The following is a 24495-nucleotide window of genomic DNA, read 5'->3' as shown; positions in this document are numbered from 1 at the left end:
AACATGATTTTTTTAATCGTGAATCGCCGATCTAGGACAGTAATCGATTCAAAATGCTAAGAATCGAATGAATCGCGATTTTTCTATAGCGATTCAATGCTTTCAAAACGTATACACATTCAATTACTACACGCATGAATTAATGGAGACCTTGAAGAGTGTTCGTGAATCGTGCCTCTCATCTGTCCTTCACGCGCTCCACCGTTTACCGCCTGAGACTGTGACAGGATTGCGCTCGCGCTCCGTTCGTCTCTGACGCAGCTGACGTGTGATCTATAGGACTCGTGGCCAGTAATGCTAACGTGAAGTAGTTGTACTTTTCTGTAGTTTGTCAATGGCTCTCTGCATCTTACCGACAGAGTTACCAGAGCCGTAGACAGCTGTATTTATTGCATGGATAGAGCATAAATGTAAGTGTCTAAATAATATGCTCAGATCCATTGAATGATAAATGTTTTTAAACAATGCAGATGAACGAAGGAAACTTTTAAAATTAACCACAGCATTAACAATGACCTTGAAATAAGAGCATGAGATTTATCTGATAATCAGATGCATGAAAGTAGCGTTTGTTTCATTAGCAAACAGACATCTGGTGCATTTTCTCTCAGAATCATTCGCTGATGGAGAGGAAAAGTTAAATAGAGATGAAGACGTTTTCACACTGAAAGAGAAGCGATCTCGCTCTCATAGATGTGCCAGGCTATATCTGCAGCTAAACTGAATAAAAGCAGAATGAACTGATGAAACTAAAAAAAAAACACAAAAAATTTATGAATGATGCAGTGCTAATTGACATTTAGTACAGAAACTATAAAGTTTCTTATTTATTATTAAAGTTTTATTATTATTATTATTATTATTATTATTATTATTATTATTATTATATAGGCTACATACATAAAATGATTGTATTTGACATTTCTGTCACTTCTGAAATTATGGCTACGCCCCTGGTGTGACAAAATGTTAGCTTCTACATAATACTCTTTAAGCTCTTTTTTTTAAAAACTTGGCTTACATACTTTTTTTACGTATGCCATGTCGCATCATTAAACTAGCATTTAACAATGGACAAAAGTTTTTTTTTTTTTGTTCTAACCTATGGTTCTCTAACCATAAATGCTACTGTAATTTGCCCCCTGACTAAGCATTTAAAAAATTTAGTAGAAGCATTTAAATAATCCCGTGAATGCACTTAAAGAATGCAGAATCAAATCGTTATAATCTAATCGAATTTAATTGTGAATCGAATCGAATCGTTCTAAATTTGCAAAAATCGTTCTTGAATCGAAACAAAAACCTATGAATCGTAATCGAATCGAATCGCTGCCTTGCCCAAGATTCACAGCCCTAGTGCAGCCCATTTTAAAATAAATTATTCCCCCAAAGGAAGCTGATTAAGTTGGCTCTTGTCACATGGCCTGGTGCGCTTGCATCATTCTGAACAGCTGAGATGTTTTTAACTAGATGTGGTGCGGCCGCACCTGGAAAAAAACAAGCGCGTCTCTTCCATTATGAGCATGCATACCGCATTTGAAATGACGAACTTGACCACAAAAAAAGATGAGATATGTGAACGGCCCCTTCATCGAGCTCCTTCATCAGTCACAATGTTTACTTTCGGTTAACGGTTAAACGGTCATTATGAGCATCCCTAACTGGCATATACGCATACAGTAATATAACATACAAAACTAATTCATTTTAAGCCACACAAAGTCAACATGTTGGCATTTCTTGCTCTGAAACTGCCATAAAATAAATGTTTATTGATCTTGGAAAAGGTGTACCTGCGTTTGTATGCCATTATCATTATATTAGTTGAAATTGGTCTTAGAACTACAATATTATTGTTTATCGCGATAATTTCTTGGACAATTTATCGTCCAGCAAAATTTGTTATCGTGACAGGCCTAATGTTACCTCTCATTGCACAGCACACAGACCTGCTCCACACTGACTGCACCTGTACTGTCTGCTGGGGGCTCTTAGAGCCTGTGTGATCAGAAACAGCTCTACTCTGGAGACTATATGAACACATTCACCCCTGCCACCATCTCCGCTGGGCTAAGGGACAAAATTATCACTTGTTTGTTCTTGCTTGGAATACAATTGACACATTACACCATGTTAGGGACTACAGTCTATTTTATTAAGTATGACGTCTTGTCGCAATTTTGCGCCTTTGGCGCTTAGACGATTAAAATTGATACTACCATTGACAATAGAGAAAAAAAAAAACAGCATTTCAACACACACAAACACTCACACATCTGAAGATTACACTCAGTGCTACTCACTCTGCTGTTCTGGAGGCTTCAACGACAGGCAAGAGCTTCATAAGAAGTTGATCAGGTGTCATGTGGTTTTGGTTTTGCTCTCTGCTTATGTATTTACTCAAATCAAATTGATCCAACTGCTCTGAGGTCAACAAAACAAAGAAAACCGCTGACCACTGTGTCGAGGACAGTTTGGCTCCTGACAGATCTCCAGATGTGAGATACTTCTGGACTTCACTGACGAGAGACTGATCACCGAGTTCATTTAAACAGTGGAACAGATTGATGGATTTCTCTGGTGAGGGATTCAGTCTTATTCTTATTTTAATGTATTCAACTGTTTTCTCCTCACTGAACGGGATGTTTACAATGCGTGTCAGAAGACCTTTCAGAAGCGTCTGACTGGACTCCAGCGAGAGACCCAGAAGAAATCGGAGGAAAAGGTCCAGATGTCCGTTCTTACTCTGTAAAGCCTTGTCCACGGCTCTCTGATGCAGGTCAGATATTGTTTGACATGTGAAATCATGATGACGTTTTGAGCTGAAGTTGTCATTGAGCTCGTCCCTCTTGTCCAGCAGGAACGAAAGCAGCACATATAGAGCTGCGAGATGCTCCTGAATGCTCAGATGAACAAAGCAGAAGACTTTCCCCTGATACAAGCCCAACTCCACTCTGAAGATCTGAGTGCACAATCCTGAGTACATTGATGCTTCAGTCTCATCAATGCCACACTCTCTCAGGTCTTCCTCATAGAAGATCAGGTTACCTTTCACAAGCTGCTGGAAAGACAGTTTCCCCAGTTTGAGGATCATGTCTTCATCTTTGACTTTCTTCTCATAGTCCTTCTCATGTTTGATGTTGGTCTGAATGATCAGGAAGTGTGTGTACATCTGAGTGAGAGTCTTGGGAATTTCTCCAGTCTCTGCTTCACTCATCATCTTCTCTAAAACAGTGGCTGAGATCCAGCAGAAGACAGGGATGTGGCACATGATGAAGAGGCTCCTTGATGACTTCAGGTGTGAGATGATCCTCTCGGCCAGACCCTGATCACTGATTCTCTTCCAGAAGTATTCCTCCTTCTGAGGATCACTGAAGCCTCGTACCTCGGTCACTCGATGGACACACTCAGAGGGGATGAGATCAGCTGCTGCTGGTCTGGAGGTGATCCAGATGAGAGCAGAGGGGAGCAGATTCCCCACAATCAGGTTCATCAGCAGCACGTCCACTGAAGCTGATTCCCTTAGATCACACAACCTCACACTGCTCTGAAAATCCAGACACAGACGACACTCGTCCAGACCATCAAAAACAAAGATGACTTTATATTCACCACTGAATGGTTTCATTTCTTTGGTTTCAGGAAAGAAAATATGCAACAGATCCAAAAGACTGAGTGTTTTGTCCTTCATCAGATTGAGCTCTCTGAAAGGAAGTGGAAATATGAGCTGGACGTCCTGATTCTCTTTCCCTTCAGCCCAGTCCAGGATGAACTTCTGCACAGAGACTGTTTTTCCAATGCCAGCGACTCCCTTTGTCAGCACAGTTCTGATGGGTTTGTCTCGTCCAGGTAAAGGTCTGAAGATGTCTCTGCATTTGATGGCTGTGTCCTCTCTTGCTGCTCTCCTGGACTGTGTCTCAATCTTTCTCACCTCATGCTCATTATTGATCTCTCCGCTCTCACTCTCTGTGATGTACAGCTCTGTGTAGATCTCATTCAGCAGTGTTGGGATTCCCTGCCTCACTGTTCCCTCACACAGACACTCAAACTTCTTCCTCACATTTGATCTGAATAACTTGAGGTGAATAATATGCCTGTAAGATAAACAAATTACAAATAACAAATTATTAGACTTTGTATAGGTACCTCATAATATATGCATACTTCATGTAGTATTTTTGATAACAATCTGTTTGAGATCTTCCTTTAGTTTAGTCTAGACTGTTTAGTATGGTGATGTGTTATGAGGATGTCATTGTATATTACAATACTTTCATAATATCAGCATGTCTTTATTATTTAAAGGTTTAAAGGTCCGTTCACACTGAGAACGATAACTATAATATTAGCATCCACACCAGCGAACGATACTGTGTTTTTTCTAAGTGCATCTTCCACTTTAAATTCTCGAGCTCATTAGAGAAGGATTGATTCTGATTGCCTGTCAATGTTTTTTATTGGTCATCAGAAAATAAATTGTTCTGAAAGTGATTCCAATGATATCGTTTCTCTGTGTCTTTATCGTTATAGTTGTGGTGTGGACTCTGCTATTCCTTAATATTGAGAATGTCCTTGGTGTAAACGTGCTTTAACACATTAAAGAAATTATGAAATTAGAGAAACAAAGAAAGGTCTGTAAGTGAAATACAGACTTTCCAGCTGAAGAACAGTCATAAATGTGCTTCAGAATATCCATCCATTTCTTCTATCCTAGGAGACTCTAAAAAATTACAAGTTACATTGTTAAAATTTACAAGTGCTGATTTTAGTCTGTTAACTAAATTTGACAAATTTAAATTACTTTATTTGCAGTAACTTTTTTGGCTGTAAAATGTATGTAACTCTCAGATTTTATCTTGGTAATCGATATGACCAAGTTATGTATTTGGGTTTGACCGAATTAATTAGCTACGCTGCTATACTGTTGTACATGAACTTGCTACTGCCAATACATACGCCAATACGCTGCTTTGAGTATTTAAGACACACTGTAGCATACACAAGTATTATATATAAATCTAGCTGCAAGCAGCAATTGCGGGCCCAAGCAGTCCACCGGCAAATTGAGGAGCTAAGCATGGCATGGAGTATCACACCAAATGCAACAATGAGCAATTACAGCAATTTTAGGATGATTGTAATTTAAATGGCTGAAAAATCATGAATACAACCACAAGTAATATGATTAAATGGCTTACCACTTTTGACCAAAAGGTGGCGCTGTAATCATTTTGGTGTATTCTGTGTGAGGTAACAAAAGCACACACAATGTTTGGTGTCAATATGCCAAAGCATTGCAAAGCTACAGCCTTGAGGGTCATTTTGGCATCATGCCTCAAATTCGTCGCTGTGGTATGCGACAACGGTTTTGTCGATCGACACGAAATCCATAAATTTTTGTCAGCACAGACTGAAGATCATCTCATTCAAATTTGGTGAAAATCGGACCAATGGTTAAAGAGGAGTTTGAAAAAGTTCAACATAAATAAAAATGGCGGACAAGAAGTTCCGTTTTCTCTGGCATATTTAGTATCTATGTTGACGGCATAACCCAGGGAATATTTTGAGACCAGATTCATTGCAATAGGCTAATGCAATAAAAAGCTATTCGCATTTTTATAAGTGTAATTATTGATGGTTAATGATTGGTTTATTACTCTTGACCAATAGGTGGCGTTGTTACAAAATTGATGTGTCATGGTCAGTGTGACAATGACACATACAAAGTTTGGTGCAAATGTCAAAGCTTTGCTGAGATACAGCCTCAAATGCATTTTGGCATCCTTCCAGCAAATTTGTTGATGCGCTAAACGAGAACCGTTTAGTATATCGACACAAAATCCATAAATTTTGCCCAGAATTTTGAAGATGATCCACGTCAAATTTGGTGAAAATTGGACTAACAGTCTAGGAGTAGTTCGAAAAAGTAGATTTTCAACATTAATCAAAATGGCGGACAGGAAGTATGGCCAATTTGGCCATAATTGGTATCAATGCTCTCAGCATGACCCAGAGAATATAGGGAGACTATTTTCATTTCAATAGTCTAATTTATTCAAAAGTTATTAGCATTTTTTGTATATATATTTCATTACAACTTTTGAACCACAAATCATATTGAGTACCTTCAGGGCATGGAGCCGAAGATTTTGTAATTATTTTCATAATGATACGATAATGCGTTAAAAATAGAGCATTTGAAAACATAATTCAAAATGGCCGATGCCTAAAATGGCTGACGCGGGAAACTTGGATATCATTCGACTCGACATGACTCACTGATTCTAAAGAGACCAGTTGTGTGATTTATTATTTTTTTATTTATTTATTTATTTATTTTTTGGCCAAACAATTCAGAAGTTATAAGCAAAAATGTGCTTTTTTCAGATCTTGCGCTGCACTGGGTAGTTGCAGGTCATGGTTATTATGACACACACCAAGTCTGGACTCAATATGCCAAACCATTGCCAAGAAATAGCCTCACATGCACTTTTGCGTGCTTTTCATACAAATTGTTCACGTGTCATTCAAGAACCGTTCGACGAATCAACTTGAATTCCATCAATTTTTGCCACCATTGTCTGAAGATGATCTGAGCCAAGAATTCAGAGAAAAAAAGAATTTCCATTTTTTTGGCTTACGGTTCAAAAGTTATTAGCATAAAATTTTGTAAAATTTCTACAAGTGGTGGCGCTAGAGAGTTGGAGATAGAGACTTCAAACTTGCTATAGTTAATGTTGGGACTGTCCTCTATCAGTGTGCCAAATTATACAACTTTCCTGCAAGTGGTTCTATGGGCTGCCATAGACTTGCGGCGGAAGAGGAAGAATTATAAGAATCCTAACAGATACAATAGGTGCCTAAACACCTTCGGTGCTTGGCCCCTAATAACTCTTAGCAGATCTATCAAGGTGGAGCTGGGGAACTTAGAGTAAGGTTTTTAGAGTAACTCTGAAAGCACACTGCAAAATGCTTTACTGAATGCTAACCAGCCATTTAAATGTAAAGCAGCAAGCTCATTGGCTGTGTATGCAACATGAACCAATCAGATTGTGCCAAGAAGTTTAACACTGTGAATATCATTAGTTTACATTAACAACCCATCAATCTGCACCATCTTGAGTTTTATGACAGAACTTGGCATTTGTTTTATTAGAATATAATTAGCAGTTTTTTGTATGTGTAGATCTCAAGAGTAGAGTGTGATAGAGGAGATAAAAGGGTTTTTGCAGTATAAGAATTTTTTTTTTATAAGAGCATTTGCAGTAAAGCTAATTAAAACATTCAGTGTGGGATTTTGTGCTAGGGAGTAATGGATTGTGAGACTTTTAAATCTGTAGGAGAGTGAAATACAGAGTATTCCTCGTTTGCATTTACAATAATTTGAGCTGTATTGATTTTATATTATTATTATTTTTTTTTTTTTCTCATCTCTTTATTCAATTTCTTGAAACAACACATATACAATGTCACCGGGTAGCTACTATACAAGAATAATGCAACAACAAACACTCTTAGCTGTATACTATAAATAACTTTGAAGCCAAGAAATTTAAAACTTATATTAAAACACCCCCCCCCCACCCCCCAAAAAAACAAAAACAAGAAAGGTTACTTAAAGTGCTTTATAATCAAGAATGTTTCACATGAGCAATAGAGTGTTAGTATATAAACTCTTGTCTTGATGGACGACAACAGCTATCAAACTGCATGTAAGAACAGTTTTACTGGTTTCCAGATCTTGATAAAAATGTATAATTTATCTTTTAATATAAATCTAAATTCTTCCAGATGTAACACATTTCCTAGTTCCCTTGCCCACATCTCAAACGTAGGAACAGAATCTGATTTCCACATCTGTAAGATTAGCTTTTTAGCAAGCAACATGCAAAGCGAAATGGCCTGTGTTTGATATTTACTACAAAAGGCATTCTCTGCACCTAGAAGTCCAATACAGGGCTCAGGTTCCAAGTCGACAGAATATACTTCAGACAGAAATTTAAATATACATTTCCAAAATGGCTGAATCTTAATACATGACCATAAAGAATGAAACAAGGTACCTTCTAATGTTTTACATTTATTACAGAGTAGAGAGATAGTGGGATAAATTTTATGAAGCTTTGATTTAGAATAATGAAGCCTATGAATTATCTTGAATTGAATCAGATTATGTCTAGCATTTACAGAACAGGTATGTATATTTCTTAAACACTCATTCCACATGTCAACATGAATATTAAAACCCATTTCTTCTTCCCAATCATGTTTTATTTTGTGAGTGTTATTGTCCACCTTTTCTACCAATAATCTATAAAAGTTTGACACGGTACCTCTCGCACCAGGGTGTATACTAGCAATATTCTCTAAAGTTGGATTTAAATTCAGAGTTTCAAAGTCTGAAATATGCTTCCTAACGAAGTCTCTGACTTGCAAGTAACGAAAAAAATGAGCGGGAACAAGATCATAAAATTGTTTTAGTTTTTCAAAAGAACTAAATGTACCTTCCCTATAAAGATCTTGTATTGTTACTATACCCATATGTTTCCATTGAAAAAAGGTCTTATCATGTAATCCTGGAGGGAAAGCATGATTATTACAGATTGGGGTATCCAGATACAAGTCTGGAATTTTCAAATATACCTTGATTTGTTTCCATATTTTAATTAGATTTGAAATAATTATGTTACCATTGATATTTTTGAGTTCAATTTTGTTAGGACTGTTAAGCAGAGCTGTTAATGATGTCTTATTACAAGAAGCTTCTTCAATTGCTAACCATTCTGGCTTGTCACCTAACTCCACTGAACCAATCTTTCTCCACCATGCTAAAGTATTTAAGTTAGCTGCCCAATAATAAAATTTAAAATTGGGAAGCCCAAACCCTCCTTGATCTTTGGATTTGTTTAGATGTTTCTTGTTAATCCTTGCAGTCTTGTTATCCCAAATGAAGCTGCTTATAATAGATTCTAGCTGTTTAAAATACTTAAGGGGAATAAAGAAAGGAATAGATTGAAATACATATACAAATCTTGGAAGTACCACCATTTTTATAGCGTTAATTCTACCTACCATGGACATTGGGAGTGTCTTCCAAAACATTATATTATCTTTAAGCTGATCAATTTTCTTTTTATAATTCAATTTAAATAACATTTCAGGTTTTTTGGTGATTATTACACCCAAATATTTAAAGGAATGATTTGCAATTTTAAATTTGGTGCTAGCTAAATATTTTGAATCCAGAAAGACTGCTAAATTTATCAATTATCTCAAGTAGTAGTGGAATGGACATTTCAGGGTTGGAAACATACAGAAGAATATCATCTGCATACAGTGAAAGATATTGGGGTCTGCCCTCTGTCACTGTTGGTGTAATGCTAGGATGTTGTCTGATACAGGCAGCTAATGGTTCCATAGAGATATCAAACAAGAAAGGAGACAAGGGGCATCCTTGACGTGTACCTCGAGACAACTGAAATGGACTAGAAATGTCTTGGTTGGTAATAACAGATGCTACTGGATGTGCATAAATTATTTCAATCCATTTAATAAATTCCGAACCAAATCCAAATTTCTTTAAAACTGAAATCATGTATTTCCACTCTAACTGGTCGAAGGCTCGTTGAGCATCTAATGAAATAACACATTACTTTATGTTTTTCTTGTTATAAATTATATTAAACAGCCGTCTCAAATTAAATTATATATGTCTCTTTGGCATAAAACCGGTCTGGTCTGGATGAATTATAGAGCAGATATAATCTTTCAGTCTGTTTGCAAGAATTTTGGTAATAATCTTAGATTCAGTGGAAATTAGAGAAATTGGACGATAGGAAGACATTTGCAGCTTGTCCCGCCCTGGTTTTGGAATTAATACTATATTCGTTCATACATTGTTGGTGGGAATTTATTTTGTTTTGTTGCACTTTTAACCAATCTTTGAATTAAAGGTACAAGACTACTCCTAAATTTTTTATAGAATTCGGCACTAAAGCCATCTGGACCTGCAGATTTATTATTAGGTAACTGAGATATTACTTCATTTATTTCTTCTTCTGTAATTTCTTTATCTAAGGATTGTTTTGCTTCAGTGCTAAGAATAGGAAGATCCAATTGAGAAAAAAAGTCTTCTATTGCCTCTTGGCTTGTTTTACACTTTGATTCATAGACTTCTTTATAAAATTCAGCAAAACAACGATTAATTTCCTTGGGGTCAACAGTTACTTTTCCATTATTCAATTTTATTTTATGTATTGCACGAGATGCCTGAGATTGCTTTAATTGACGCGCAAGTAATTTTTGAGGTTTATCACCTATTTCAAACTGTCTTTGCCTGATATACCTAAGTTGTTTCGATACTTTCGTAGAAAGAATTGAGTTGTATTCACTTCTCAGTGCGACAATTTTCTTAAGAGTAGTCTCACAACTTGTTGATCTATATTCACTCTCTAATTTAGTAACTTGTATGTCAATTTCATTTAATTTGGCTTTGTTCTCTCTATTCTTAACTGTTTGATATGCTATAATATCGCCTCTGATAACTGCCTTCATTGTCTCCCAAAGAACTGAATCCAATACATCTCCTTTATCATTATTTTCTAAGAACAGTGCAAACTTGTTAGAAAGATACTCATAAAATTTGTCATCGTTCAGTAGCATATTATCGAATTTCCAAGAATAATTCCCTCTACTAAATTTTATATTTAAATTAAGAGTAACAGGAGCATGATCTGATAATAATCTATTATGGTATTCAGTTGAGTCAATATATTGCAACAATCTGGAATCGTTTAGTAAAAAGTCAATTCTAGAGTACGTTTTATGAACCGAGGAATAAAATGAAAAATCATGATCAGAGGAATGCAAAACTCTACAGCTATCTATCAAATTTAACTTTCACATATAATTATTTAGTACACCAGCAGATTTACTTATTGCGGTTCGCCGGGGAAGTGTGTCTAATCTCGCATTTAACACGCAATTTCAATCACCAGCCATTATGACTTGTGAATGCATAAAGTCTGGTATAATCTTGAAGACGTTTTCAAAAAATAAAGGATCGTCAAAATTAGGACCATACACATTCACTAAAGTAATGGGAAATTACTTTATCTCCCCACACACAATTAAATACCTGCCATTCCTATCTTTAATAGTTTGCTTGTGTACAAAGGGGACAGACTTTTTAATAACAATTGCTACTCCTCTAGCTTTGTTGGTGAAATTTGACTGGTAGACTTGAGACATCCAAGGGGCTTTAATACTGAATTTTGTTGTTGTTTTAATATGCGTTTCTTGGAGAAAAACTATTTCCGCTCCTAATTTTTTAAGATGCGCATAGACCTTTCCTCTTTTGACTGGACTGTTAAGTCCACGTACGTTCCAGCTTAATAAGTTTAGTTTGCCGCCACCACGAACCTTCACTCCGTTAATCATTATGTAAAATAAAATATATTTTGCCTGATTCTTTTAAATAAAATCTGCACATTAAACCTGCCAGCTCAAACTCAAAATAAGTAACCTTCCCATAAACCTGAACGTTACAAACCTTGTAAAAAGGAACGAACAACCCCACTGTACCCCCCTCCCCCAAAAAATTGCATCCCATGGGAACATTATGGATGCTCACCCCAGAAAAAATAATATTTGCATCGTTCAACTCACCATCGATGCCACCTAACATTCTTCCGTTAGTACAGCCCCCACTTATCTTACCAAACAAATAAAAATGACATCTTGCAGTCTTTACATATCAAAGAGTTTTGTTACATAAACACAAGTCTTTCCTGACGCCGTTATCAAGTGCAGCAATTTCAACATTTCACCAGCTCTCCACCGCACCCCGTAGATAAGCTTCAGCAACCTCAGGTGAATCAAAGGTCTTCGTTTCTTTATCCCTCACGGTCACGATTAACTTGGAAGGAAAACGAAATCCGCATCTCACTTCATGCTCCCAGCATTTTTTCCGTATGTTGTCGAACTTCTGCCTCTGTTTCAACTTTCCATCGTATTGCAGGGGTTTCGATCTTGCCAGGCGTAAAATTCGTTCCTTCACTTGATAGTGATGGATTCGGGCAATAAATGCCCGAGAGCGGCCATCTCGTAGAGGTTGCGGCGAACGGTGCGCCCTGTCAATCTGAATTGGACAGTCAAAGTTCTCTTCGGCCAGCACATTCGCCAGAAGACTTGTCACGAACTCAGTTGGTTTATCGCTTTCAGCGCCTTCTTTTATTCCGACAATTCGAATATTTTGTCGCCGAGATCTTGACTCTAAGTCGCAGGTATTTTCCTTAAGTTTTCCACATTCGGTCTCCAGGTGTGCACACCGTTTCTCCAGTGACTCAATGCGAGTTTCATGAGCTTTCGCGGCCTCTTCAGTCGCTGTCACTCGGGAAGAAATGTTTGCGATAGATGCATTCAGCTCTGCTAACGTTGATGAAATTACATCAAACTTTCTGTCAAAAGATCCGCTTAATTTCGCAATTGCTTCCATTATGTCTGTTCGTTGGCACCGTAACGTCAGCGTTAGTTTGATTAGCATTAGCCGGTGGCTCTTCATGAACATTACCAGTATCTCTCTCTTCTTCATTATTCGATTTTTCGATTTTCTTATGTTTTGTCGGCATGGTTCAGACTAAGTTAATAACTTGTGATTTTTAAATGACTACAAGGTAGACTGAGAGAAATTGTCACAGGCGTGTGGGGAGCTATAAAAAACACGTTCACTTCATTCAGCGCCGGAAGCCGTCCCTTTATATTATTTTATATAAAATCCATGTACCTCAAACATGAAAACCAAAGAAATGACTGTCAAGAGTGCAAAATAAACCAATAAAAGAGAAATCACACAAGGCCAATTTAAAGTGCAATAAAAAAGGATTTTAACAAAGATCACATGTGGAGCTATTGAACTGACAGGGTGAATGAGCAGATGTGCTCAAGACACTAGACTAAGAACAAACAGAAGAGCCCATGATAAACACAGACACTATGTGCTCAACCAAAAGGAAATAGAGAGAGAGAGAGAGAGAGAGAGAGAGAGAGAGAGAGAGAGAGAGAGCTGGGTAGATTACTTATGAATTGTAATATACATATGTGTTCCTGTAGCTCAATTGGTAGAGCACTGCGCTAGGTTGGGGGTTCGATTACCCGGGAACACATGCTATGTAAAAATTGATAACCTGAATGCACTGTAAGTCGCTTTGGATAAAAGCATCTGCTAAATGGATAAATTTAATTTAATTTTAATTTTATTTAATCAGTTACTGATTACAGATTACATGACAAAAAGTCATGTAATCAGTAATATAGTCAGTAATATAATCTCTTAGATCACACATTTTTGGTTACGTAATCTGATTACTTTTGGATTACATTTGTGCTTAACCTTATTTGATAGCACATATATTTAATTAACCTAATCTTGTACTATTTTGACAAACGTAGAAAAAATATATTCCACAAAATATATTTAATTCACCAACAAGAGCCACAATTGCTTCTTTTTCAAATGCAATGTGTGGACAGTTAATACTTACAAAATACTAACACTAATGTGCCTTGCTGTTAGTGTTTGCTAGTAACACTGAATAAAACTTATAATTAATTACTTATAATTAAGTAAATTTAGAAAACAGCTACAGTACAAAAAGCAATATTGAAAAACATGAAATTCACAGCAATATCACTGCCAGGTTAAATATTTAATCTAATAAAACACTTGAAGTGCATATGAATGTATCAATGAAAAACAAAAAAAATACACACATTGCAAACATCAATTAAAAAAAGACCAAAAAAGGAAGGAAAAAAAATGAAATTTAGGAGAATCAATGAATTGTAACCAACTTATTACCATTGTGTAAATAAAATGTAATCATGTAATCCATAAAAAAGTAACTCTAGTCTGATTACGAGTATTTTAAAAAGTACTCTAATTACAAGTACTTGAGTTTTGGAATCTTATTACGTAATCCAAATTACATGTAATCTGTATATATATATACAGATTAACAAGCACATGGTTGGGGTTCGAATCCCAGGGAACACATGATAAGAGAAATTTGTTAGCCTGAATGCAATGTTTTGCAATGCTTTGTATAAAAGCGTCTGCTAAAATGCATAAAAAAAGCATATATATATATATATATATTAAATGTAATATTAATAATGTAATATAAATAATGTAATATAAACATGTACAATCAAAAATATGTAGCCTATGTTACAGTGTTTACCTAAACCTACGACCAGTGTGTCCTCTTAAGTTACGTGGAGGATCCATTGACCGGTCGCTCTTCATGGACACACAGCTGGGTTCAGATGACTCTGGTCTGTGCTTCTGGACTGAACTGAAACAAACATGAAATTAATTAACTTAATATGTATGCTAAATGAAGGATTCACCAAAAGTCAGGAAACCAGGAAATTTGTACCTGAACATTTCAGGATTTGTTTTCTTTGGAAAATGGAAATGAGACAATGCAGCAATGTATTACTTATTCCCTTCATAAGTTCACACCAATGGTTACATCTGCATTTGGTTTTGATTTAACATTCCTGGAGTCTTAGGGTATTTCACTACAGACTTTACAATGAATCTATAAATGTATATTACAGTGTTTACCTAAACCTATGACCAGTGTGTCCTCTGAAGTTACGTGGAGGATCCATTGACCGGTCGCTCTTCATGGACACACAGCTGGGTTCAGATGACTCTGGTCTGTGCTTCTGGACTGAACTGAAACAAAACATGAAGGAAAGTCAGAATCAGACACTGTGAAAATTAAGGATTATTAATTAACTTAATATTTATGCGAAATGAAGGATTAACCTTAAGTCATTCTCTGGAAAGCAGGACATGTGTTTTTATTTGGGTTTGTGGGGCATTTCACTACATCCATGATAAAATAATCACTATTAAAGGGATAGTTCAGTCATTCAAATTCTGTCATTAATTACTCATCCTCAAGTTGTACAAAAGACTTTTGTTCATCCTTCGAACACAGTGGAAGGTATTTTGAATGAAATCCAAGTGTTCTGTCCCTCCATTAATATGTTAATTAACTAAGAAGGCCCAGAAAGGTAGTGAAAACATCATGGAAATAGTCACAAAAAAATTATTGTTGCTTCAGAAATTTACAGTTGAATCATTGGAGTGACGTGGACTATTTCCATGATGTATTCACTACATTTCTGGGCCTTCAAAGTGAAAGTTGATTAGGTTTTCAACGGAGAGACAGAAAGCTCTCGGATTTCATTTAAAATATCTATCAAAATATATATCCGTACTGTGTTCTAAGGATGAATTAAAATCTTAAGAGGCTGGAACAACTCGTGGATGAATAATTAATAACAATTTTTATTTTTGGAAGAACTATTCATTTAATTTTAACATAGGCTTTATGAAGTAACCATAAATGTATATTACAGTGTTTACCTAATTCTAGGACCAGTGTGTCCTCTTAAGTTACGTGGAGGATCCATTGACCGGTCGCTCTTCATGGACACACAGCTGGGTTCAGATGACTCTGGTCTGTGCTTCTGGACTGAACTGAAATAAAACATGAAGGAAAATTAAAATCATATGCTGTAATCAGGGTGGACTTGAAGGGTTAGTTCACCCAAAAATGAAAATTATGTCATTATTGACTCACCCTCATGTCGTTCCAAACCCGTAAGACCTCCGTTCATCTTAAGAGCACAGTTTAAGATATTTTAGATTTAGTCCGAGAGCTTTCTGTCCCTCCATTGAAGCTGTGGGTACGGTATACTGTCCATGTCCAGAAAGGTAAGAAAAACATCATCAAAGTAGTCCATGTGACATCAGAGGGTCAGTTAGAATTTGTTGAAGCATCGAAAATACATTTTGGTACAAAACTAGCAAAAACTATTATTCAGACTTTATTCAGCATCGTCTTCTCTTCCAGTCTGTTGTAAGATTTCAAAACACTGCAGTTTAGTGACATCGGGTTCGTGAATGAACCAGTTCACTAAATCGAACCAGGCCGCTTCTGCCCTGCATGCCATGGCCTCACTTCAGGTTTATCAGCCTCCCATGCCAGGGCTGTCTGCTCCACCACGCTGCCCCACCGTGGGTATGCCTGTATTCCCCTTGACCCCACTGGTTCGGTTTCTGAGAGCCTGGCTACAGCTTCCCAGGCCTTCCTGCTGGCTCATCCGAATGCTCAGGCTCGGCTACGCGATTTAGTTCGCCCGGCGTCCCCCCAGGTTTCAGGGTGTCCACGCAACGATGGTGGGCAAAGATGCCCCTGTCATGCGCACAGAGGTCGCGACCCTGCTGGCAAAAGGCGTGAAAGAGCCGGTTCTTCCAGCTGACATGAAGACCGGCTTTTACAGCCCTTACTTCATAGTACCCAAGGAGACAGGTGGATTACGGCCAATCCTGCCTTGAACCGAGCTCTGCACAGACTGCCGTTCAAGATGCTAACGCCCAAGCGCATTTTTGAATGCATTAGTCCGATGGATTGGTTTGCAGCGACCGACCTGAAGGACACGTACTTTCATGTCTCCATTCTTCCTCGACACAGACCGTTTTTTTCGGTTTGCTTTCGAGGGGCAGGCATTTCAGTTCAAGGTTCTCCCATTTGGGTTCGCCCTGTCTTAACGCGTCTTTTACGAAGGTTGCATCAACTAAAACAAACTTGTTACTTGAGTGAAGCATGAAATGAAAGAATTGGGTTTATTATTGTAGTGTTTTGTTTAAAAGGGGCAGTTCTTTTAAAATAACTATTTACAACAACTAAAACAAACTTGTTACAAACTAAAAATGTAAATTTTATCTGAAATGCTAATTTTCTTTGGAATTATTCTCACGTCTGTTAATATAGTAAAAGATTACAGATTTTTGCCCATTGTTATTTTTTACATTTTTATTTATTTATTTATATTTTATTTACAATCGTATGGCCTATATTTAGATTTATTATTTTTTTAAACCACACAACAGGGCAGGTCTCAAAAAATATCTACTTCTGTCCCTATAATATTTACAGCATTAGCTTTCGACTCATTTTAGAGAATTCTGTTACAATCTCATCCATGTCCAGTTCATGTGTTATTGCTTTTTCATGAGCTAAAAGCACAAGGTTTTTTTTCCTCTCATGAAGCATTGTTCGGCGGAATGGCGTCAAAATTCTTGCCACAGTAGTGAATGAGCTCTCACATGAAGCAGAAGAGACAACCATGACCATAGCAGATACATACAATTTATGAAGACCTGCAAATGCATCTTTGTATTCCTGCAAGAGTTTGCAAACAGCAGAAAATTCAGCATCAGATGGAAGTTTTTTGGACAGCATTGGTCTGGCAACAAGAATTTCATTCTGGAGTTCAGTTTTTGCAACCCCTGCAAGAGGTTCAAGCAACTGGATGTCAAGAATTTGTTGGATTTGAGAGGGCTTGCATCAGCTGTAAATTCTTTGTGGAAAACCTGTTCTGATCTCTGATACAGCTGTATCTAGTATGTTTACCATCTGTCGTCTTAGAGCTGCAGTGGCACATTCAGAACCTGACTGCCCTTATTGCCCTAAAGGTGAAAAAATGACTGAGTCACCATAGGAGGGATTCACAGTCCTTAGATGTTTTGGTGAGGGCTCAACAGTAGACATGTCAGCGCAGTACTGCTGAAATTTAATGTCATTTTCTCTGAGATTTTTCAGTGCACCAAGACATCCCTGCACAACTTCAGCTGCACTGCACAAATCAACATGTTGAGACTGTAGGATTGCATTAGCTGGTTTTAAGATGTATCAGAAATTTGCCAATTAAAAAAAAATGGCATCGCTTCAGCTGAGAGAGCTGATTCTTTTGCAAGGTCAACTGATGCATTATCATCACTGGAAACCTTAAAAAGAATGTCAAGAATGACTTCCTCATTATCCACCACACATTTTGTAACAACATTTCCAACAATCTTTTGAGATACAAGTAATTGTATCTCTGAGAAACAAAATGGTGCCTGAAAAAAGAGTGCAGGGAGCCTGACAAGTCAAAGAATCTTTTAGCAAAAGGTTCACTTCATGTATGACAGTGAGGTAAAGCTGGTGGTTATAGCAGTGGATGTAGGGGATATGCTTGCCCAACCTTTGTTGTAATAAAGCCTGAACACCACCTCGTACCCCACTCATCACTGATGCTCCATCATAACACTGGCTCATTATATTATCAGTGCTGTATCCTGATTCAGACAAGTGTTGTAATATTTCATTAGTGTAATCTGCATCAAGCTGCTGAAGTTCTAACAAACCAATCAGATGTTCCTCTGGCACACCATTGCATACAAAACAAATTATAATGGACAAATTCTCAGTGTTGCACCAATCCCTTGTGCCATCACTTTTCAAACAGAATGCAGCCTAATCAGCAGTGTCATATTTCTGTTTTATTTTTTTTTAAACCATGGATGCCAAAATTTCAATCACTTCATTCTGGATTGTTTTGTAAGTGTACTTTGCATTTTGTGGGATACCTGATGTAGTGTCAGCCAGGTATTTATCTTTTTCCAACGTGTATTTAAACAACTTAGCAAAAAGGCCAGCAGCTATGCAATCTTCCTCACTGTCACGTTTCACAATCCCCATGTAGTGGAAGCTCATTGACTGCTAAAAACTTCACAACACCTGCCATGCTTTTTATGTAATAGCGATTCTTTTCTATCTGTTGTCGGCCGAGCAAACATGCTACGGTCTCCCCTGACACCAATCGCAGGCAAAACTCTGTCCATGAGGTCGAGGCTTGTAAATGAGCTTGGCTGAACGCATGTTTTTGAAGACCACGGTCACGATCTAATGCTGCTTTCCAGTTTCGAAAACCTGTGGAAACGAACGTGTCATTTTCAGAGAAAGCAACACCGAACACTCGACATGGAAAACAAAAGCATGCATTGCGATCTACAGAATATTCAAGCCATGGCCATGACTGATACCAAGCGGCCGAAAAACATCTCTCTCTCCCTCCAAAAAGAGTTTGGGGGTATGATTTCAGAACCGGCTGGTAAGGATTCGGCCAGTTTAAATCATTCTGGACAGAATTGCTGCATTTTTGAGTGGGTGTGTTTGTGCTTTTGACACCATCGGAAGCTGCTGATGAACTCGACTCATCCATTTCTCCGACATCATTGCCGCAACTGTATCTTGGTGAGCTGAAATGGTTTTCTTTTGTCCTTTCGGAACAAGAAATCTGTACATGTTGTATTTTATTAGGATACTATAGTGTGGTAATTGAGTTCACTAACAGTTCTAATAAAATGAATTGGCTGTTAATGTCATTTATTGCTTTATAATTCAGCACGTCCGTTTACCTCAAAGGTTTCAAAGTAGTGATGTCCGATTCTTCTTAGTGAACCGGTTGAACCAGTTCACCAAATTGAACTGAATCGTTTGAAACGGATCGGGTATCCAATACGCATTAATCCACAAATGACTTAAGCTGTTAACTTTTCTAATGTGACTTACACTCCCTGTGAGTTAAAATAAACCAATATCCCGGAGTAATTAATTTACTCAAACAGTACACTGACTGAACTGCTGTGAAGAGAGAACTGAAGATGAACACCGAGCCGAGCCAGATGACAAATGAACATGCCCACTGCTGGAGCAGTTCTCGTTCTCGAGTCAAGAACCGGTTGTATCGGTTTTCTGGATCACCAGTACACTGAACTGAGAACCATTTCTGTTGAACTGATGATACTGCGCAAGCATGTAATTTTTTAAGTATTTTGTTAAACATCGGAAAGTGTGATAAAATACCTATATTTTATTTTGCTTTTTTTTTTTTTTTTTTTAAGATGAATGTTTCTTATCTGTATATTGTAGATAATGTATAGGCCAAAAGGGGTTTTCAGGGAAGTTGGACAATAAGTAAGACTCTAAAGACTCTATGTTTAATTGGAATAAGGGATGATTTATGAAATATCTGTACTGTATTCATAGTTAATGATGACACATTCACAAATTGAGTTTGTAGTAAACAGAACATGAACACGAGTAGAGCAGCTGATGATACTGAACTGCTGCACGTGCTGGTTAGAGCGATTCTTGTTCTCGAGTCAAGAACCGGTTGCATCGGTTTTCAGATCATCAGTACACTGAACCGAAAACTGTTTCATTCTGACGCATCCGATTCGAGAACCGAGGAGCTGATGATACTGACCTGCAGCAGGTGCCGGTTAGAGCGATTCTCGTTCTTGTTCCGATTCTGTGCTAATGTTATGAGCGCGGGTATTTCGAGGGCTTGAATGAAGGGCAATCTGGTGAAACGTAAATTCATTTAATAACAAATACATCGCAATGGATTATGTACAGTAAGTGGATCATGGTTTCTGCGCTGATGACACCTAATTTATTTACTTTATATCTTCAAGACTTAAATCCTCATATGCACATTATTGCTGTTACTGTATTTAGGTGTTGTTGCAAAACTTAATTGTAAACTTTTCATGATTATGAGGTTTTTAACTAACTGAAGTTATGATTACTGACATTATATATTTGAATGTTTGATAGACGTGACGCCATTACGTCATCACCAATGACGTCATTATGTCGAGCGTAAAAGAACCGCTGAACCGTTTTTTTCAACCAGTTTATTGAATCGAATCGTCCGAAAGAACCGGTTTGCGGAAAAGAATCGAACTTCCGATCACTATTTTGAAGTGAATGAGCTAAGTCTGTCTGTCTCAGAGAGAAAAAAAGAGGGGGTTGGGCAGAAATCAGAAAATAACGTATTATCTGGAGCTGAATTGAATATTGCATTAATTTTGTGATTGACTGTTATGTGGTGTGGGACCAGGGTGATTGCACTCTCGGGCGAGATCCCATTCATCAGTCATAACGTCTCCATTCCCTCCTTTAGGGAACGAGGGTTACATATGTAACCATGACGTTACATCGAGTGATTGGTTCGTGAATTTTTGGACCAAAATGTATTTTCGATGCTTCAACAAATTCTAACTGCCCCTCTGATGTCACATGGACTACTTTGATGATGTTTTTCTTACCTTTCTGGACATGGACAGTATACCGTACACACAGCTTCAATGGAGGGACAGAAAGCTCTCGGACTAAATCCAAAATATCTTAAACTGTGTTCTGAAGATGAACAGAGGTCCTACAGATTAGGAATGACATGAGGGTGAGTTATTAATGACATAATTTTAATATTTGGGTGAACTTACCCTTTAACCAATAAGTAGTCGCTTAAGGCCCCAGGGGCCCTCACATTTGGCCACAACTGCCCAGACATAGTAATACATCTTTAGAACAACATCAGGTTTACTAACTAATAACTGAATCCTTTAGATACTGTAATGTGAAGTGGTAAATAAAATTTAACCAAAGAACAAAATTAAAAGAACACATAGGCTACTGCAGATGATACCTGGAATTTGCTAAGGGCCCCAAATAAAATCACCAAGTCTGCTGCTGACTGTTATAATGACAGCTTGTTAATTTACTGAATATTTGTATTAATATAAACTATTTTAAATGATTCTACCTTAATTCATTCTGAGGAAATCACAGAATTGTATAATTTGTGCATGAAAATCTTTACCAACTTTATTTTGCCAACTTAACTCTTCAACCAAAAGACCAAATTTTAGCCATGAGGATGAATAACATTGTGGTACATTCAAACAGCCTCGATAAAATCAATATCAATAACCCAAGACTAAAAATAAAACAATGGCCTAAACTAGCAAACATCACAACACACCACATTATTTACAGTCAGTTTTCCTTCCTGACAAGAGTTTATATTGTGCTGATGAATCTAGAAGAGGAAGCTGTCAATCATTTTTTAGATCGTCAGAGCACAACAACATGCGGAAGAGGGCTTCTGAACGCAAATTCATGTCTACTTGAAACCTTTAAAATTGTGTATAAATAACATTTATAATACATCAATTATAATTAGCAAAACACAACTGTCTAAAACACGTCGGGATGGGATACAGCTCCAGGAAGAAAAGCACAAAATTTAAATATAAGTTATTACGTTTCTTCGTTTACGATGTATCTGTAACACTCACTCAGGAAATGCATCTAAAGATGTGTGGTCTTCATAATGTCGATTTCTTTGAGGATCCATCGAGAAAATCTAAATGAAGGAAACTCAACACTTTGATATTCGTGTTAAGATGTTTCCTCTTGCATAAGACAGCCCGATGTATTTTACTTTCACTTTGTTAACGGCACCTGTCAAGTTGTCAAACCCCCTGAAGGGTGCGTTTCTGCCCCCTACTGGACTGGAGTAAACCCGAGAGAGGAGGGGATCTGTATTTGTGCATTTGTGTTTAACAATGTGCATGTTTGTGTTCTTTTGTAAGGAAGACACAAAAATGGTGCAATGAAAAATGACGTAGGTCTCATTTATTGGCGTATTAAACATTCTATTTATGTGAAAAGACGAAAGTAAAAATGTAGAAAATAAAGTCTTTATTTATGTTCCACCATCTCTGGTAAAGAACATTTTTGCAATAAATGTTTGTAGGTATTAAAACGTGAATGATTAAGTGTCAACACAAAGACTAGATATTACTAGATATTATATCTCTGTTGGTGTATTTTAGTTTATTTTCTTGGCCGTTTGTTCATCGTCTACATTTTCCTCCATGTGCCGGTAACCATGAGAATGATATACTTAATCTATGTTGGTGATTTCCGAACAATATTTATAGTATAAGACGTACTGTCTAGATGTAGGCTTACCACAAATAAACCTGTTCAAACAGAATATGATCTGAGCCAGTGACTGATCTTCACGGCTGAATTTCCTCCATCCACTGAAGAGTCATCAGAACAATCTCTGCTGAGTAAACTGATCAATGGTTACTTGTCCTTTTAGCAATTCTAGTTTTAAACTGAGGAATGCACTGAAGCTGCTGTATTTCCTGAATCAGGGTCTTTCCATCCATCTGCAAACATTTTAGTTTCCTTACTATAATTATGATCCATGTATATTCTGTACAGTCTCATTCTTAGAGTTTAGTACCACGCATCACTTTGCAGAACACAACCCCTCTTTTAATAAAAGTTCTCTGCATCTTCTCATTTCATCAGAAATATTGTAATTACTGCAAAACACTTTAACAAAGGTTTAGCCTTTTGCAGTATCAGTTGTTACTGGCTTTTCTTCACTTATTAATATTGGTATGCAGTTATATTTTTCTATTTGTATGTCACCAGCTTCTGTTTTCCTCCAATATTATCACATAATTCTCTCCAGTAATCTATTTTACATGCTCTTATAACATATATAATAACTGCTTGTGCTCTCTTATAATTAATGAGATTATCAAGAAAAAGACCTTCTGATCTTCAGATGGCACTGCATTTGTCTGTCCATCATTTCACAGCTTTCTTTCCTTTACTTCCTTTCTTTTTACCAATAACTTATTTTGCCTATATCATATAATATTTAAACGAATTGTTTAAATATTGTCACTCTTTTTATCTCTTTTGCCAGCTCTGAAACACTTACTTGGTTTTTCACCTGCTCTTTTTCTAGCAAAAAATAAAGAGAAAATATACACATGACAAAATGAAAGCTAAAAGTGAAAGTCTGAGTGAATGAGGGGCTTTGTCACAAGTCTATTGTTTTTGAATTTCTGTGTTTCTTCTGCTACAGTTTCATGCTTAAAACAATGATTTGGTATTCCTCTTGTACCATTATCCTCTTTTCTGTAAAGAAAAATGTTTCCTGATGATTCTCTCCATTGTTGTCATCATTATGAATGATTCAATGCGCTAAATAACAATAAATTGTCAAGGAATGACTTCTTTATAAATGTTTTGGTTCAGCATAGCAGCAATTGATTAAAAAATGCCTTTTTTAAATAATTTATTTATTTATTTTTATTTACAAAAACTGAAAACAGTTACTTCAGTTTCTCTGGGAAAAAAGATTAGTGAAACAACATTATATGAGTTTAAATGTAAAAGCATTATGAACAAGATGAAGATCGGAAACAAAACAGTAGGTACCCTAGCACAGTCGGAGCAGAGAGAGCCCCACGTCTGAGGACATTTGACCCAGGAGACACTTACTGCATTACATCACACCTGTACAGAATACATGCACACACTTCAGTCTGAGTGAGGAAGAGGATGTTGAGCAGAACGCAGCTCAGCAGGAAGCACAGCAGCGTCCTCCACCTGAAAACACAAAGAGCTGAATACTGGAGACATGCAGCAGCATCAATAACTCAGAGACACGTTTAGAGCAAACACAAAGTCTCCTCGTCAGAGTCACATGACACAGTCTCCTGAAGTACAGGCAGTGATTATTACGGGACGTCTCTCATCTGAGCAGGGACCGCAGCACCTCCAGCGAGTCTGTGACCGGCTCCAGGAAGATGGCCATCTGTTTGAAGCAGATCAACATGTTCAGCAGGTCAAAGGTCAGCGCTCTGGGGCGGCCCAGATCAGAGCTGCTGTCTATAGAGGACGTGTCTTTAGCAGTAAGTTCGGC

The 24495-nt window shown here is 37.2% G+C and overlaps 1 protein-coding gene and 1 long non-coding RNA gene across 48 annotated transcripts in view; one reads left to right on the top strand and one right to left on the bottom strand.

Annotated features, from left to right (window-relative positions):
- Window positions 1-24495, bottom strand: part of LOC127949395 (NACHT, LRR and PYD domains-containing protein 3) — a 185264-nt gene that overhangs the window by 35083 nt on the left and 125686 nt on the right. For 5 of the 47 annotated variants that reach the window (XM_052546561.1, XM_052546570.1, XM_052546568.1 and 2 more), the window contains 4 exons: window positions 15443-15556; window positions 14630-14743; window positions 14241-14354; window positions 2304-4094 (listed from right to left, as the gene is read on the bottom strand). The exons of 38 other annotated variants lie outside the window; for them this stretch is intronic. In XM_052546561.1, coding sequence (XP_052402521.1) covers window positions 2304-4094; window positions 14241-14354; window positions 14630-14743; window positions 15443-15556 — 2133 coding nt within the window. The remainder of the gene's footprint in view (window positions 1-2303; window positions 4095-14240; window positions 14355-14629; window positions 14744-15442; window positions 15557-24495) is intronic. 4 more of the 47 variants (XM_052546567.1, XM_052546578.1, XM_052546569.1 and 1 more) reach the window with 3 other exon arrangements.
- Window positions 3339-24495, top strand: part of LOC127949577 (uncharacterized) — an 86914-nt gene continuing 65757 nt past the window's right edge. Inside the window, exon 1 of the long non-coding RNA XR_008152369.1 lies at window positions 3339-3487. This is a non-coding gene — a long non-coding RNA (uncharacterized LOC127949577). The remainder of the gene's footprint in view (window positions 3488-24495) is intronic.

The sequence above is a fragment of the Carassius gibelio genome, chromosome B1 (genome assembly GCF_023724105.1).
Source record: "Carassius gibelio isolate Cgi1373 ecotype wild population from Czech Republic chromosome B1, carGib1.2-hapl.c, whole genome shotgun sequence".
Lineage (NCBI taxonomy): Eukaryota > Metazoa > Chordata > Actinopteri > Cypriniformes > Cyprinidae > Carassius > Carassius gibelio.
Note: the sequence above shows the minus strand (reverse complement) of the source record. Positions and strands in the feature narration are given on the sequence as shown.